General features: G+C 37.4%; 1 protein-coding gene across 1 annotated transcript in view; it reads right to left on the reverse strand.

The window, feature by feature from the left end:
* Positions 1 to 17,552, reverse strand: part of Smap2 (small ArfGAP2) — a 49,206-nt gene that overhangs the window by 3,170 nt on the left and 28,484 nt on the right. The window contains exons 2-9 of the mRNA XM_046469201.2: positions 16,287 to 16,420; positions 14,264 to 14,349; positions 13,197 to 13,275; positions 8,632 to 8,718; positions 7,590 to 7,671; positions 6,491 to 6,597; positions 4,522 to 4,687; positions 3,759 to 4,075 (exon numbers count right to left, since the gene is read on the reverse strand). Of these exons, the coding sequence (XP_046325157.1) occupies positions 3,759 to 4,075; positions 4,522 to 4,687; positions 6,491 to 6,597; positions 7,590 to 7,671; positions 8,632 to 8,718; positions 13,197 to 13,275; positions 14,264 to 14,349; positions 16,287 to 16,420 (1,058 nt within the window). The remainder of the gene's footprint in view (positions 1 to 3,758; positions 4,076 to 4,521; positions 4,688 to 6,490; positions 6,598 to 7,589; positions 7,672 to 8,631; positions 8,719 to 13,196; positions 13,276 to 14,263; positions 14,350 to 16,286; positions 16,421 to 17,552) is intronic.

The raw sequence follows: 17,552 nt of genomic DNA on the forward strand, positions 1-17,552 counted from the left end.
CTCTATTTGTTTTACTTGTATTATTATGTTTGTCAGAATACAACAAATTTGGGCTGGGGCTGTGGCTCAGCGGTGGAGTGCTTACCCAGCATGAATGAGGCCCTGGGTTCGATCCTCAGCACCACATTAAAAATAAATAAATAAACAAATAAAATAAAGATATTCTGTCCAACTACAACTAAAAAATAATTTAAAAAAAAGAATACAACAAATTTTCCTATCCTTATTACTACCCTTGTTTTAGTCTTAGGTTCTTAATAAACATTCAATGCTCATCAACAGTCCTTGTGCCAAAATGTGTCTCCTAGGTGGATGAAGTTCACCTCTGTTAGATTCCTCAGAAAGGCTTGTAAGCACGTTTCCTAAGTTCTTGCATACATATTTTTTTACAGGCTTCACATCTGAAGATAGCTTGACTGGCTGTAAAATACCTATCTCATGTGTACTTGAGTGTCTTGGAGATTCCCTTTGTGGTCCTTTGAATGATGCCTTTAAAAATCTGATGTCAACCTGAGTGGTTTGTGTTGTTTGTTTTGTTTTGTTTCCAGGAAGTGATTAAGTTTTGTTGGGAGGGAAGTATGAAAAAGGATAGATTCCTGATATTTTTTCTTGTTCTTTAAAGTCTAAAAGTTTACCGGGATGTTTTAGAGTAGATTATTTGGGGTTAATTTTTCTAGAATCACAGTGAGCCCATTAATGTTATTTACAACTCTATTTCTATAAAGTTTTCTTGTATTATAGTTTTAAATATATTAATTCTGTCCTGATAAGGTGTCTTCCAAATGTATTTGTGTTAGGCTTTCTTTGCCTACTTTTTTTTTAACATTTATTTTTTAGTTGTAGATGAACACAAGACCTTTATTTTATTTTGATGTGGTGCTAAGGATCAAACCCAGTGCCTCACGGATGCTAGGTGAGCGCTATTCCTCTGAGCCACAACCCCAGCCCATCTTTGCCTACTTTCTATAATATACTTTCTCTGATTCTTTTCAAACCCCTTCCTATATTTAGTTTTCATTCTCTTAGCTGTTTTTACATCTTTCTTCAATGTCAAATAGATTTTCATCTGAATTTATTCAATTTATTTCTAAGATAACTCTCTTTTTCTTTGATATCTTTCCTGAATTCAATAAACTTTCATTTCAAAACTTCTAGTGTTTTGTCCATTTTTGGTTCTAAGTTTTGAATTTTCAATTCAAGCTGTTTATCTGCAAATGTTTAAGGACATTCTCTTCAGGTTGGTAAACTGCTTAACAATTTTATTCTGCTTAATGACTTTTTTTTTCCCCTCTGAAAAGAGTTGGTACTTAAATGAAATCATAAATACTTTTTTTTGCATTTCTTTTTTTCCCACATTATTATTGGAACATTATCATTGTACACAATGATGAGATTTGTTGTTACATACTCATACGTGCACACAATATAACAATATAATTTGGCCAATGTCACTACCTAGCACTTCCCCCCTCCTTTCCTGACTTCTACCCCTTGGTTCGTTTCCTCTACTGATCTCCCTTTGATTTTCATGAGATCTACCCCCAGCTTTCTTTTCCTTTTTCCTTTCTAGCTTCCACATATGAGAGAAAACATATGTCTCTTGAGCTTCTGAATATGACTTATTTTGCTTAATATAATAGTCTCTGGTTCCATCCCTTTTCCTGAAAAGAACATAATTTCATTTTTCTTTATGGTGGAATAAAATTCCATTGTTTTTATATATATACCACATTTTCTTTATCCATTCATCTAATGATAGACACCTAGGTAAATTCCATAGTTTGGCTATTATGAATTGTGCTGCTAAAAACATGGGTATGCATGTATCACACTATACTAATTCTTTAGGATAAATACTGAGGACTGGTATAATTGGGTTATGGTGGTTTCATTCTGTAGGTTCTCTCTTCACATTCCTAATTGTTTCCTTTGCTGTGCAGAAGCTTTTTAATTTGATGCTATCTCATTTATTAACTCTTAGCATTATTTTCTGAGCTTTAGGAATCTTATTGAGAAAGTCATTGCCTATGCCTATGTTTAGCTCTATGTTTTCTTTTAGGAGTTGCATAGTTTCTGATCTAATTTCTAAGTCTGATCCATTTTGAGTTGATTTTGGAAAAGGGTGAGAGATAAAAGTCTAGTTTCATTCTTCTACAATATAGATAACCAGTTTTCCCAGCACCATTGTTAAAAGGGCCTTCTTTCTGGGCATGGTGGTGCATGCCTATAATCCCAGTGACTTGGGAGGCTGAGGCAGGAGGATCACGAGTTCAAAGCCAGCCGCAGCAACTTAGCAAAGTCCTTAACAACACAGTGAGACCCTGTCTCTAAATAAAATTTTAAAAAAGGCTGGGATGTGGCACAGTAGTAGAGCACCCTGGGTTCAATCCCTGGTCCCCCCAATAAAGAGGGTCTGTCTTTTCTCCAATGTATGTTTTGGCACCCTTTGTCAATGATCAGATAACTATAGATGTGTAGGTTTGTCTCTGGGATCTTCTATTCTCTATCATTGGTCTGTGTGTCTGCTTTTATCCCAGTACCATGCAGTTGTTAGTACAGCTCTGTAGTATAATTTGAAGTCAGGTATTGTGATGCCTCCAGCATTGCTTTTTTGGCTTATAGAATTGCTTTGGCTATCCTGGGTCTTTTATTCTTACAAATGAATTATAGTTCTGCAAAGAACGTCATTGGTATTTTGATAGGGATTGCATTGAATGTGTATATTGCTTTTGGTAGTATGGCCATTTTAACAGTATTAATTCTGCTTAATGACTTTTTGAAGGGAGAATTTCCATTACCTGAAATGTTTTGATATTTATTTATTTATTTTTAAGTGGAGCTGAGGATCAAACCCAGTGCCTCACACGTGAGGCAAGCACTCTACCACCAAGCTACAGCCCCAGTCCAATGTTTTAAGTTTTGTTTTCTATTTTCAGTAGTTTTGTATAAATGTCACTGTCATGTTCTGTTATTTTTTAGTGCTTTTTTTTTTCCAAATCATTGATAATATAGACAGGTATGAGGATTTAGTAGATTTCTGAGTTCAAGACCACCCTCTTCTGTTAATTAGGAAAATAATCATTTGGGAAGAAGGATGGTATCTCCTGATTTTGTAATTCTCTTTTCCACTTCAAATTTGTTTCTTTCCTTTCACTATCAGGTCTCCAAAGAGTTCCTCCTTCTTCTAAGTCACACCTATCTCTCTGCCATGCAAAACTTTTCCAAGGCTATAGCCTATAATCCTATGTATTTCAAATTCCTTATTTTCAATCCCCTCCCCCGCCCAAGAACTGGTCTCAGTATGTCTCCATCAGGGTAGGCCTTTCTCCTCTGAGAGGTGACTTCATCTGCGTTCTGTCACTTATAAGCCCTGCTTCCCTATCCACGTTCTGCAATCTCCTCTGTGATGCTGGCTCTGCTGGATTTGGGTGTTCGATGCTAATGTCATGTCATTGGAAGCCTGTAATAATGGTAGCAATGGACAACAGGTATTTTTATTTTTGTATTGTCTATCCATATAAGTCTTTCTGGTTTTGTTTTTGAGACAGTGTAGACTCAGATTTAGATAGTTACCCTTATTTTATAGGAAATAAGAACTCCTCAGAAAATTTTGACTCTAGGAAGGCAAATCTAAGAATGTCTCTCTGGCATTATCTCGTTTACATGGAAAGCATTCAAGGGATAAGGGAAAGGTGAGAAGTGAGATAGGCTTGAGGAAGGCTCAGAAGTCTGATATCAGATCAAACAGGGAAGCTCACCTGAGTGAGGTTCCATTGCAGCTGCTGAGCTGGCTGAACCCCATACATAGTCTGGGGCATAGCTGCCATTCCTGCCATGTAGCCAGCCTGCTGGGTAGTCATCATCCCATTCGGCACCCCCATCATGGATGCCTGCATGCCACCCATATAGCCTGCAGGCATGGCCATAGGGGCAACCATTCCAGAAGCTCCAGGCTGAGCTACCATGCCGACTGGTGGGGGCATCATGCTCCCCATGATGCTGTTAGGAGGTGTAACCCCAGGGAAGCTGGGGTAAGCTGTGGGATATGCCATCTGAGCAGGAGCCATGAACATTGCTGCCAAGAAAACACACATCACATCTTAAAGAGGAAAGGACACAAAGTTAGCCCAAATTCTCACTGGCTACTTTTCCAGTTAGAGTTTTTTAAGACTACTCTCAACTCAGAATGCTGTTACACATAGCAAAGCAGTTAGAGAGATTCTCTACCAGATTTGCTGTGGTTTATCAATGGGGCACTGACCTGGCCACTTCTCCTTAAGAGGCCAAATCCAAGCCTTGACTCAGACTTCACAGAGGTCTGACATCAGAACCCACAAAAGTATGACCCTGAGTTATATGTCTGTTGATACTCTGTGCTTTTACAAGTAATGTCAGTTTCAGGCATGTTTCCTATATGATACTCCAATCCCCAAAGCAAGTGTCCCTCATCACAACAAAAAACTCTGTGTGTATATTCTCATATCTCTTCCTTGTACAAAGCTATGACTCCATGGACTCTACCTTGGGCAGGCATTTGAGGCGTTTGGGATCCATATAGTGAGAGGATGGAGTCCTTGGAGAGTTGTTTCTTGCCTATTTCTTCTGATTTGCTCCCTGGCTCTGGAAACAGGTTCAGATTTTCAGGAACAGAACCAGCACTCCCGGCAGTTGGCATGGATCCTACGACCTTAGAGCACAGAGGGTAGGGGGATTGGTGGAATAATCTTCATGGGGGTCTCTATAAGGATCTCCATCACCTTGTGCTGCCTCTATCATTTGCAATAAGAATTCATGGTTAAGGGGCTGGGGTTGTGGCTCAGTGGTAGAGCGCTCATCTAGCACATGCCAGATGTTGGGTTCGATCCTCAGCACCACATAAAAGTAAATAAAATAAAGGCATTGTGTCCAACTATAACTAAAAAAATATTAAAAAAAAAAAAGAATTCATGGTTCAGGTTGGGGTTGTAGCTCAGTGGTAGAACACTTGCCTAGCGCATGTGAGACACTGGGTATGATCCTCCACACCACATAAAAATAAATAAATAAAAATAAAGGTATTATGTCCATTTACAATTAAAAATAAAAATATTTTTTTAAAAATTCATGGTTTGTCTAGGTACAGTAGTATACCCCTGTAACCCCAGCTATTTGGAAGGCTCAGGCAGGAGGGTCACAAGTTTGAGACCAGTCTTGGTAACTTAGTGAGATCCTGTCTCAAAATAAAATTTAAAAAGAGGCCAGGCACAATAGCACATAATCCCAGTGACTCAGGAGGCTAAGGCAAGAAGATTACAAGTTCGAGACCAGCCTCAGAAACTTAGCAAGGCCCTAAGCCACTTAGTGAGACCTTGTCTCAAAATAAAAAATGAAAAAGAAAGACTGGGTATGTGGCTCAGTGGTAAATCACCTCTGGTTCAATCCTTAATGGTCCCCCACCCCAAAATTTAAACAGGGCTGGAAATATGTATGGATTAGTCATAGAACACTTGCTTAACACATGTGGGCCCTGGGTTCAATCCCCAGTACTGTAAATAAAGACAATTCATGGCTCATATCAGACATTTTTACCATAAAAATATGTGAATATACATAATAGCTAAACTCTGGTTCAATCCTTCATTCTTCAGAAAAGCTATGTGATTTAGTAGGGAAAAAAACAAAAACAATCCACAAATGATGCTGCACAGACTACTGGGTTTAGATCCATGCACTCACTCATTGCATAACCAGAGGCTAGTCACATAACTTTTCTGAACTAATATTTGCTCATCTGTAAATTATCTATTTTGAGGGGTACTGGTAAGGGCTTGAAATTATTAATAAAATATATAAAAATGAGATACATCAAATTCCTGGCTACTCCTTGCATACAATAGGCATTCCACAAATGGCAGCCAATAACACATCTACAACACCCTGGCGGGAACTCAGGCTGGAAAGCTGATCTAAAGTATAGCCTTTACAATCTGACAGACCTTTTTTTTTAGAGAGAGAGAGAAAGAGAATATCTTTTTTTTTTTTTGTAGATGGACACAACACAATGCCTTTATTTTTATGTGGTGCTGAGAATCCAACCAGGGTCCCACCCGTACTAGGCGAGCACTCTACTGCTGAGCCACAATCCCAGCACCGCCCCCCCCTTTTAAAAATATTGTTTTAGTTGTCGATTAACATGATATCTTTATTTATTCATTTTTATGTGGTGCTGAGGATCAAACTCAATGCCTCACATATGCAAGGCAGGTGCTCTACCACTGAGCCCCAACCCCAGCCCTCTGACAGACCTTTGATAGAAGCCCACTCAAAGGGCACTCTGTGAGGCAAAAACAAAACAGTATGAACAATGAGTTTAGGCTGTGACAGAGATGATACAGTGTCAAGGGAAGAATTAAGAAAATCAAATTCTTCCAAGAAGTATGGCTTGGTTCTATGATTAAGTTATCACTCTTTCCGGAAAATCCTTTAATCCTTAGAATCCCAGAAGACTCACCTTTCTGGAAACTGAAGATGGGGATGGAACAGAGGCCAAAAGATCTAAATCCTTCTCTAGTGTATTGCTGGTCTTACTATTTGTAATGGAGCAGGCCACAGGAGCATCTAGAAACAGATCAAAACCAAAATGTAGCACTGCTTACTCCTTCCTGCTATTGCAGACAAGAAGTAGAAAGAGAAGGCCCACAAGCTCTGTCATGGACCTGGAAATCTCGCCTACTGTTAGCTTGGATAGGCCTTCTCAGAGGAGGCCTCCCCCCCATATTTGCAAGAAGGCTATGGGATAAACTCAGGCCTGACTGCTACATCAGTACAAAGGCTAGAGGACTGGCTGGCTCCTTCCTGGCAATTTGAAGAACAGTGTATAGGATTCATTTTCAGAGAAAAATAAAAGGTAAAGAAATTAGAAGCCTAAGTAGCCAATAACCTAAGTCAACAGCAGAAGACTGAAACAAAGTACAGCCATCAGTGTGATGAGAGGCAGGGGAACAGGCTTTCTTTCTGAAAGGGGCAAAATCACTAGATTAATATTTCAAGGGAAGAATGGCCACAGAGTAACAAGCAATCTCTGAAACTGGTTGCACCTGAAAAATCAAGGGTGCAGGCAGGGAGTATAAGGGAGGGAGTAGAGTACAAGGAGTAGAGTATACGGAAGTGGCAAAAGGGTGAAAGGTGTTGTTAAGTGGAACTGCAAACATTTAGTATGTGTCAAGCATAGCACTAAGAGCTTTAGAGGCATTATATCACTTAATCCTTCCAACAACACCTTTGAAGTAGAAACTTACCATCCTCATGGCACGGATTAGGAAAGTAATGTTCAGATGTCACTATTTAAGATTACATACATATGTGTCGGGACTTGGCTCTAAAGCCATGCTTTTAACCACTACACTGTACTGTTGCTCTGAAAAATGTCCCAGTAAACACTTTCTTAAAGCAATGGCTCACATGTAAAACATAACAGGAAGAACAGGAGAGAACAATCTTAGTGAAGAAGACACAAATGAGAGTCCCATCTCTACCAATCTTCTCAGGGTCAGTCATAGAATTTCATCAAAATATATAAGAATGTGGGGGCTGACAAGTCTGACTCTTACCAAGGCCCAACAAATCCATGACAGGCGCTGTGGATTTTGGGGAACTTTTCCGAGGTAGCTGTGAATCTTCTTTTTTCTGTGGCTAAAGTTAAAATATGTTATAAAAAGAAATCAGCAGGTATTTCTGAACTCTTTTTCCCCCCTCTCCACTATAAAGCCACACATATTCTTGTGGTATAGTTGCTATTTATTCAAAGACAGTTATCAAAGAAACAAAACCCAGGAAGTGCTAGGAAGCTTGAGTGCATAAACCAAACCTGAAGTGAAAATAAAGATATTGTCTATACTTGGTTAGCTTTCTAGAGTTGCAGTTCTTTCTGAAACCAAGACAATCACTGAGCAAGGAATCTAACAGAAGTAGTAGTTTTGGGTCTCAAGAAAAATCAAGGATAAAAGTAGGTATCTGATTATACAACAAATCTTCCAGTGGCTAGAAAATCTTTTAGTTTAACACTAAAGGGAGATCAATTTAAAGATTACTTAATTCACTCTGCCATTATCACTAGTGACTGTCCACAGACAGTATGATTCACAATGGTGATAAAGAGTCTTCCTTACCCAATAGTAAAAAGTCCTCTCTCCCAAGATTCCAACCTCTTATATTCAGAATATCTACTACTAGAGCCACAGTAGCCATGTGGAAAAGGAAATTAGTGCAGCCTAACTTCTGGACTGCTCCTAAATGCAAAAGGAAAATGAAGCACATGAGGTCTAACAAGGACTACTGTGGAATTAGCATCTGCTCAGAAGCTGTCATGCAGCCATGTCATTCTAGCATGGAACATGACTTGTGCTTAAATAGGACAGATGCAGTTTCCAAGCTGCCATCTAGCTTTCAAGAGAACACTTCAGGCAGCAATAGGTAATGGGCAAGAAGCAGAAATGGCAGCAGGTGATCTGATCTAAATGTGGAACCCCTTATTTCAGGTACAATGATAAAATATGGTATCAAACCCACCTGCCCACCATGAGGCCTCTCCTCCTCCCTCCATATATAAACACACACAAGACCATCACACAGGGCAGGGACTTTCCCACTTACCATTTTCACTTTCTCAAAAACAACAGGTTCCATTTTTTTCTCTGGAGCTGGTTCACTCCCTCTTTTCCACTTGTCATCCTTCTCTTTCTAGAAAGATTTAACAAGATAATGAACATAAGCCCCATGGTGATTCAATAAACTATAATCCTAAATGTTCACAAAGGACGGCAAAAATCCCCAGTGATTCTTTTTTTTTTTTTTTGGTACCAGGGATTGAACCCAGGGGCACTCAACCACTGAGCCACATCCCCAGATCTATTTTATATTTTATTGAGAGACAGGATCTAGCTGAGTTACTTGGGCCCTCACTAAGTTGTTGAGGCTGGCTTTGAACTTGTGATCCTCTTGCTCAGCCTCCCAGATTACAGGTGTGCACCACCACGTCTGCTATCCTAATGATTCTGATGCAAGAGTATGGCAAACTTGGGACTGTGTCTTGGTGTGGAGCTGAGAGTTGACCTCCTCCACATATATTCCAAACATCTTAAACACTCACCCTACTGGTCTGTCTAACCCACCCATGACTCTTGAAATCTGCAGTACAGACTATCTACAGAAGCTTTAAAGTTTGTTGCCCATTTTTGCCCTAAATTTAATTTGCTCATGTTTTGAACAGATCACCTCATTTTAGTGTACTGGTAAATAAGTTCATGTTCATCTGACTCAGCTTATGCCCTTTGTGATTTTATAAATTCAATTACAGGCCCTGTCAATATTCATTTTTGTTTTTAAAAATGAGAAAACAGACCTAAATTTTAAGATTAAAGATTAGAAAAACAAGAATTAAGGAAACAAGGCAAGAAAGAATTAGGGAATTCTTAAGAAAAAAAAAAAAAAGATTATAGGGTGTCCTGCATGGATTGCCTGTCTAGGGCCAAAAAGCATGTCAAAATAAATATTAGGGCCGGGAACAGTGGTGCATGCCTGTAATCCCAGTGGCTTGGAAGACTAAGGCAGAGGATCGTGAGTTCAAAACCAGCGAGGTGCAAGCAACTCAGTGAGACCCTGTCTCTAAATAAAATACAAAATAGGGCTGGGGATATGGCTCAGTGGCCAAGTACCTGTGAGTTCAATCCCTGGTACCCACCCCCCAAAAAAATAAATAAATAAAATATTAGAAAGTCTCTCAGTTTTTGAAGTTTTTCAGAGGCCACTTCATAATACTTTTACGAATTATAAAGTTATTGGTCACATTTCAACAAATAAACACCTAATGGAAAACAGAACCACAAAGTAACCTTAAGAATATAGGCATACTGGGCTGGGCTTGTGGCTCAGTGGTAAAGGGCTTGCCTAGCATGTATAAGGCACTGGGTTCAATCCTCAGTGTCACATAAAAACATAGAGAAATAGTTTAAAAATATTTTTTAAAAAAGAATACAGGCATGTTTATCAAGAATACAAATAATAATGAATGCTGGAGAGGATGTGGAGGAAAAGGAACACTTATACACTGTTAGTAGGATTGTAAATTAGTACAACCACTATGAAAATCTGTATGGAAGCTCTCATAAGACTAGAAATAGAACCACCATATAACCCAGCTATACCTCCCCTTGGTATTTACCCTAAAGAATTAATATACTACAGTACTACATGCATACCCATGTAGCAGCACAATTCACAATAGCCAAACTATGGGTAAAGAAACCATAATATATGCACATAATCCAGCCGTAAAAAAAAGAATAAAATTATGTCATCTTCAGGGAAATTTTATGGAACTTGAGAGCATTATGCTAAGTAAAATGAAGTGAAACTAGAACGCTTACACCATGCTGAGAAGACAGTAAAAAATGGTATAACTTTTGGAAAGTACATTGTCAACTGTATGAAGAGACAAATATTGGAATCATCTGACCTAGATATACCATATCTTGTAATGAATCTTAAGAAAATAATAAAAAATATGAAAAAAGTTACATGTACTAAGACATTCATTCCAGAATTATTTATGTTATAGAAAAACTTAAATAACCACATTTATGTCACAGAAGAGAATAGTAAATGATACTGATTTACCTATTCACTAAGAAAAGATATTCAATGTAAGTAAATAACATAGAAATGTATGATGTGTTATGTATAACATGAATCATGAGAAGGAAAACAAGAGACATTATACCTAACTAGCTTTTGGAGAGTTCTGTGTTTTCTTGTGGTGCTGGGGATCAAATCCAGCACCATGAGCATACTGAGCAAGTGCTCTTTCAATGAGCTACATTCCCCACTCCCATATTAGATTTTAAATAAGTCTCCTATATAGAACAAAAGAGATAAAGCAAGATGATAAGCCTTAATAAAGATGATAAGAATTGTGAATTTTAACTTTTCATATTTTCTGTAAAAATAATTTGATAATCACAACACATATAGCTTTGTCTTTTTCATATATAGTATGGTACTTTAATACAGAATACTTTATTTCTTGAAGTTGAAAATGCTTTATCTATTAAAAAAGAATAATTGGCTAAGCATGTAGCTCACTGATAGAGCACTTACCTAAGCATGTACAGGTTCAATCTCCAGCCCCACAAAAACAAAACACTATAGAATACTTTTTTTTTTTTTTGTAGTTGTAAATAGACAGAATGCCTTTATTTTATTTGTTTATTTTTATGTGGTGCTAAGGATGAAACCCAGTGCCTCACACATGATAGGCAAAAACTCTGCCACTGAGCTACAGCTCCAGCCCCAGGATATTCTTTTTAAAAGTCAGTCTCTTTTTGTTGAAATTAAATGCTCTTACCTAGTAAATATTAATTCTTAGCATTAAAATCTTCAATAAAAACATAAACAAGTTAAACACATCAAATTTTTTAAAAAATTCTGAAATAGTTTTTTGGTAAACAGGAGGTATTTCCTTTCCAAGAGAAAACATCCAATAATTAAAAAGCTTGTTTTCATGGGTATGGTGGGCCAGCAATGTAATTAGGAACATCTGAATGACTGTCTTAATATGGCAAATCTTTCCTCCTCCTCCATCCTCTGAATTACCTCAGATACCCTTTTCTCACCTCATCTGATTTTATATTTCAGGAATAATGAAGAGTTTGGCAGACAGACCATAGTTTTCTACAAATAAAAGGAAATGTGTGTACTTTGGTTCTAAACCTTTTTTGAGGGCTGAGGTTGTGGCTCAGTGGTAGAGCGCTCACCTAGCACATTCGAGGCCCTGGGTGCAATCCTCAGCACCACATAAAAATAAATAAATAAAGATACTGCGTCCAAATAAAAAATAAATATTAAAAAAAACACCTTTTTTGATGATGATACTTGAGCTGTAGCTGTTCACTGAATTAATTCCTTCTTGGAACAGTTAAGATAACTGACAAATCTTTTTTCTGGATGACCGTAAATAAGAATCTTTCATATTAAGTTAGGAAGGAATTTTTTTTTTCCCTAACTCCATGAATACCTTGTACTTTCCTATAAGCCTGTGTTGAAATTCACCTTTCATACAGCTGGTTCAAATTAAATTAATTAAATTAATTTTTAATTACCAGAAAGGGCTTAGAGAGCCGCATGCAAACTTAGTGATTTCAATGGCTTTTTTATCATCCATCAAAATAAATAACTAGAAGATAGATAGGAACTGTAATAGAACTGGCAAATCCCAGACTATATTTTTGTAGCTAGAGAAATAGTTAATTATTTCTAAGAGAATTTACTACAGAATCTTGTCAAGGCTATTTAAAAATCTTAATGGTTATATTTATTACTTCTCCCTTTATTTTCATTATTTAGGCATATTTTCTTCCAGAAACCATGTTGCTTTTGCTCCTGATGTGTTATACTGACCTAGTTATCACACACTATATAACTATAGTTATCAGGTTCTAACCATGCCTTGGGTGAATGTGTACTTGGCAAATGGTAGTTAATTTCCTTCTGAAACTATTCTCAGGAATAAGAAAGGGTTCCAGTGGCCCTCAGTCCACCAATACACTGGTCATTACCAGGTAATAAGGGAATAATATGTTGGTCAAACTGAAAGAAACTGGTGATTTAATTATACCTGCTTCTGTTGACTTCATTTACAAAAGAAGAAAAAGTATATGTGTATTCATATATACTGATATATATACACACATACTTGTACACACATATTACTCTACTTAACCTACTGTGCCCAATGTGTCCACTTCAAGAAATAATTTGGAACTGAGAATCACTAATATCTTCTAAATATAGATCAAGACAAAGGATTCACTGGTGGTTTGTCCTCCCCATTGCTGAGACAAAAGTTTTTTCCATGATATCCAATGGTCTTTACTCAGTAACTGGCTTTTCCCCTACTTTTTCATTTTTAAAATATTTTAGTTGTAGATAGATATAATAACTTTATTTATTTACTTTTTTATGTGGTGCTGAGGATAAAACCAGTAAGTACCTCACACTTGCTAGGCAAGCACTCTACCACTCAGCCACAACCCCAACCCTACTTTGGCATTTTTTAAGTGATGGTTTTAGACTATTTTGGTAGCAGTTTGTCAAATTCTTCCTTGGCCTGATTAGTAAGCAATAACATATTATGAACAAAACCTGAAAGATTTACAACCAACCCTAAAGGCATTGATGTCCAGACTTCGGTCCATGTATTTCTTCTTCTCATATTTATCTCGAATAAATCCCTCAACAGCTCTGCAAAAAGCTTATTAAGGATGAATCAAATAAGTCTCTTCAAGAGTAAGAACATAAAAGATGAATTTATATCCCACAGAGCATTGATCTTCTCTTTCCCTACTGTCTCATTTCCCTACAACTCTTGCTTTGTTGTATGCAGTTTCCCTGACCAAAATCTTGAAATTTTATGCCTTAAGCTACTGGAGGGAAGCAGTGTTGCCTATGATTTGTCTTTAAAGTGATAACAGCAGCAAGTGGATTAACCTTTACATTGTCATCAGAGGGACCTCTGGCTGTTCTAAGATACAGGGGAAATGATGAATTATCTCTTTTAAAGCCCTCAGATGAACAGACTTCAAGCAAAGCAACTAAATGCCCCTTAAAAATATAAACCTTGCATCCCACTCCAAATCCTGATAAGTGAGTCTTCTACAGGGTCCCAAATCTACATTTAACAGGTTCTAGCTGCAAATACCAAAAAATAAACTTTAACAAGGTGGTCTACAAACTACATTTTGAGAAGTACCACCTTTATGAAGTTTGGTTTTACATCTAGGCACTGTCCCCTGTTGAAGTGATGAGTGAAAACATTATTGATAAGCTGGTCAACAAAGGTTAATTCTTTCATACAAGACATAAGAATGCAATAAAAATGAATGACATTTTTCTGAATACCAGGGTTCAACAAAGCATAGTAAACTATTCTTTTTATCAAAAAAATAGTTTTGGTAACCCAAAAACTAGCAGAGATGTCACTATAGAAAAATTCACAGTGAAATCACTGCAGTTTTAATTCCTGATTCTTTCCGTCTGATACTACATATAATCCCAACATCAGCAAGAATACATGTGCTTTTTCTGTCTTGATTGTAGGAGAGAAGAAAACCCACGCCTTTGACAAATCCACACAGAGATGGTCCCCTCAGGTCTCAGGCTTTGAATTTTGTCTGCCTCTCCCCAAACATCAAAGGATCACCAGCCTTCTAAATTGCTCCAGAAAAGATACAGGTCTATCTGAGGTCGCCGAAAGGTCTCAGGAAGGTATGCTTCATAAAGCCGGTTTGCCTTTCCATTGCCCATCTCTTGCATGCACTGCAATCAAAGAGAATACAGAAACGGGAAATGTCAGAATGGGAAAGAAAAACTTCTCATCCAGTTCTTCTATTTGCAGTTAAAGAGCCAATCTAGAGGGTGACAGAACCAAGATTTAAACTTGTGTATTCTGGTTTCCAATCCAGTATTCTCTCTACCCTACTAGGAATTCCAATCACTTGCTCCTACAGATTCTTTCCCTTCTCCATGGGTTCCTTTTATGGAAAGATTTGTCTTCCAAAATACATTTAATTCAGTAATAATTCAAGATGTTATTTGAAATTCTAAGATGCATAGCTAACAATCAAAATGTCTACTAGGCAGGCAATAATGGGTATTACAATTCTAAGTTTATGCTATTAATTAACCTATTCAGCTCTATTAACCAGTCAATGTGTGTTTCCCACTAGGTTTGGGTTTTTTTTTTTTTTTGGTACCAGGGATTGAACCTAGGGGTACCACTGAGACATTCTCAAGCACTTTTTATTTTTTATTTTGAGATAGGATCTAAGTTGCTTAGAGCCTTGATATATTGCTGAAGTTGGCGTGGAATTTGCAATCCTCCTGCCTTCTCAGGCTCTGGAGCCACTGGAATTACTGTGTGCCACCATGGCGGCCTCCCATTAGGCTTTTCAAAAAGACCCCTTAAAAAAAAAAAAAAAAACCTTAAGCCAGGCATGGTGGCACATGCCTGTAATCCCAGCAGCCAGGGAGGCTGAGGCAGGATGATCACGAGTTCAAAGCCAGCCTCATCGAAAGCAAGGTACTAAGCAACTCAGTGAGACCCTGTCTCTAAATAAAATAAAATTTGTTTCAGGGGTCAAGTGCTCCTGAGTTCAATCCCCAGAACCAAAAAAACAAAAAAAAACCCTTAATAGCAGTGAACGCTAGCTAAATCCCAAGAGTCTTTCAAATCTTCAAATTCAAAGATACCTCTATGATATATAATTTTCTTCATAAAATATAGTAAAGTATAATTTAAAATGTAACTCACCACCTTAGACCTTTAATGAATCTATAAATACAGTCTAAAGTAATTTTAAAGCCATCTTCTAATAAGAACACCCTCTTACTTCCGTCATCAACCTTAGTAATTAGTTTTCTCTGTAGCCTCTTCCCCCAACACAAACCACACACTCACACACAAAAAAAAAAAAAAAAGAAAAAAGAAAAACTTGTTTTAATTAAAGCACTTCAATGTAGGAAGGGAACAGAAACTAATGAAGCTACATCAAGATGCAGATCTTGGGCTAGCTGGACTCATTAATTTAAGTGTCCCACTCCCAGACCACCAAGCTAATAGTAAGCAAGATTTTAGCAATAAAATATTACTATAATTCCAGGCTGGGGTTGTGGTTCAGCAGTAGAGCACTCGCCTAGCACATGCGAGGCACTGGGTTCAATCCTCAGCAACACTTAAAAATAAATAATAACTTAAAGGTATTGTATCCAACTATAACTTAAAAAAATGTAAAAAATATTACTATAATTCTATAATTTTTGGAAGGCTCTTATTTTGTTTTATTTATTTATTTATTTATTTATTGCTGTGCTGAAGATTGAACCCAGGCAAGCATTCCCAGTCCAGGAGGTATTTTTGTTATTTATTTTCCTTAAAGTGAATGCCTATCTAAAACTACAAAGGTTAGACATGCAAATGCCAAGGGTCATAAAAAGTAATCCAAAGATCCTTCTTAATGCCTTCAAAAACCCCTGGGGTCCTAGACCATAGAGTGTATTTTAAAAGAAGTAAAATAAAGGTGTCTTACCCTGCTGTCTTAAATAGAAAGATTAAAATTTTCTCTATTAAGGCATGAAAATTTGACATAAATGTTTAAAACTATCTTCATCTTGGTGCCTAGTTTGACTGACACTCATCTGAACTACTTTTACATAGATAAAGGGAACAGCCAACTCTCTCTCAGTTGTGTAAGTACCTGAATCTGTTCTTGAGTCCACTGGTCGAGGTTAACTGATTTTACCCTGGATATGTGCACCCCCAAATTCCTGTGGATTCCAGCACATCGAATGCAGATAAACACGCCAATATTCCAGGAGGCCCATCGTGGCCCTGTGAAGGACAGGAACAGGACAGTCAAGTCAAATTACAACAACATTCAAGGCCCAAGGTGCCACACTGAGATTATCAAGCAAAATTTCTGCTAAAATGAAAGTGAAAGAATATTGACCACAATCGTCTATTAATTAACTTGGTTCATCCCTCCATGGATCTGCTTCTTCTTCTTTTTTTAAGTGTAAAATTTTAGGTGTATAGTACAATGGTTTTTTGTATATTCATATAGTTGTATAATGATCACACTATCTAATTCCAAAATATTTTCATCACCCAAAAGGAAATTCCAAACTCATAAGCAGGCACTCCCACTACTCCCAACCCTTACTTCCCAGTTCCTGACAACCAGAGATCTACTTTCTGTCTCGATGAATTTGCCAATTCTGGACATTTAATATAAATTAAATTATGGACATGTGGGCATTTATGCATGGAACAGTTTTCAACACTGATGAGTGTTGAAATACGAAATTATAATATGCTGCCACTTACATAAAGAAAAATCCCAGGAAAGCAGGGCAAAGTATGACACATTCTATTTAGCCTGGCACATTACATGAACAGTCCTCCCCCAAGAGACTCTGCAAGGTGCTGGGCCTGGAATCAGTTTTCCAACTAGGAAAAAAGATACAGATATGGCATGCCAGCCCAAGGCTCAACCTGAAATTGAAAACTCTGTTTATCCTCTCATCCCCTGCAGGCCTATAAAATATGCATCCACATTAACTTAATAGGATCCTTAATAAGATTCTTGGGTTGATGTCCCCACTTCACCCAACTACAGGATGATCTAGATTCAAAATTCTCAAATAATGCAATTATTTAGATGTTTATTGGAACAAAGGAGAAACCTCAGAAATGAATTTTAATAAACTTACAGAATCTCCCATCCCCTCTCAACTTTGCTCACCCTAATAATCACTCTGGAAAATCTCAAACTTCTCTTCATAATTTTTATACAGGGGGAAAAAAGTGACTTACTTTTACATGACACCTGTCAAAGACATACTGAAAAATCTAAATATTTCCTTCTCTATTTTTCCACAGAAAATAAGGATGATGTTAAAATTAGAAGTTGCAATAAAGAGATGGAAAGGCACTAATTGATTTTCTTCACTGATAAATAGGA

Source organism: Marmota monax, unplaced genomic scaffold, assembly GCF_021218885.2.
Source record: "Marmota monax isolate L192 unplaced genomic scaffold, Marmota_monax_Labrador192_F-V1.1 WCK01_AAM20220418_F8-fsc00008, whole genome shotgun sequence".
Lineage (NCBI taxonomy): Eukaryota > Metazoa > Chordata > Mammalia > Rodentia > Sciuridae > Marmota > Marmota monax.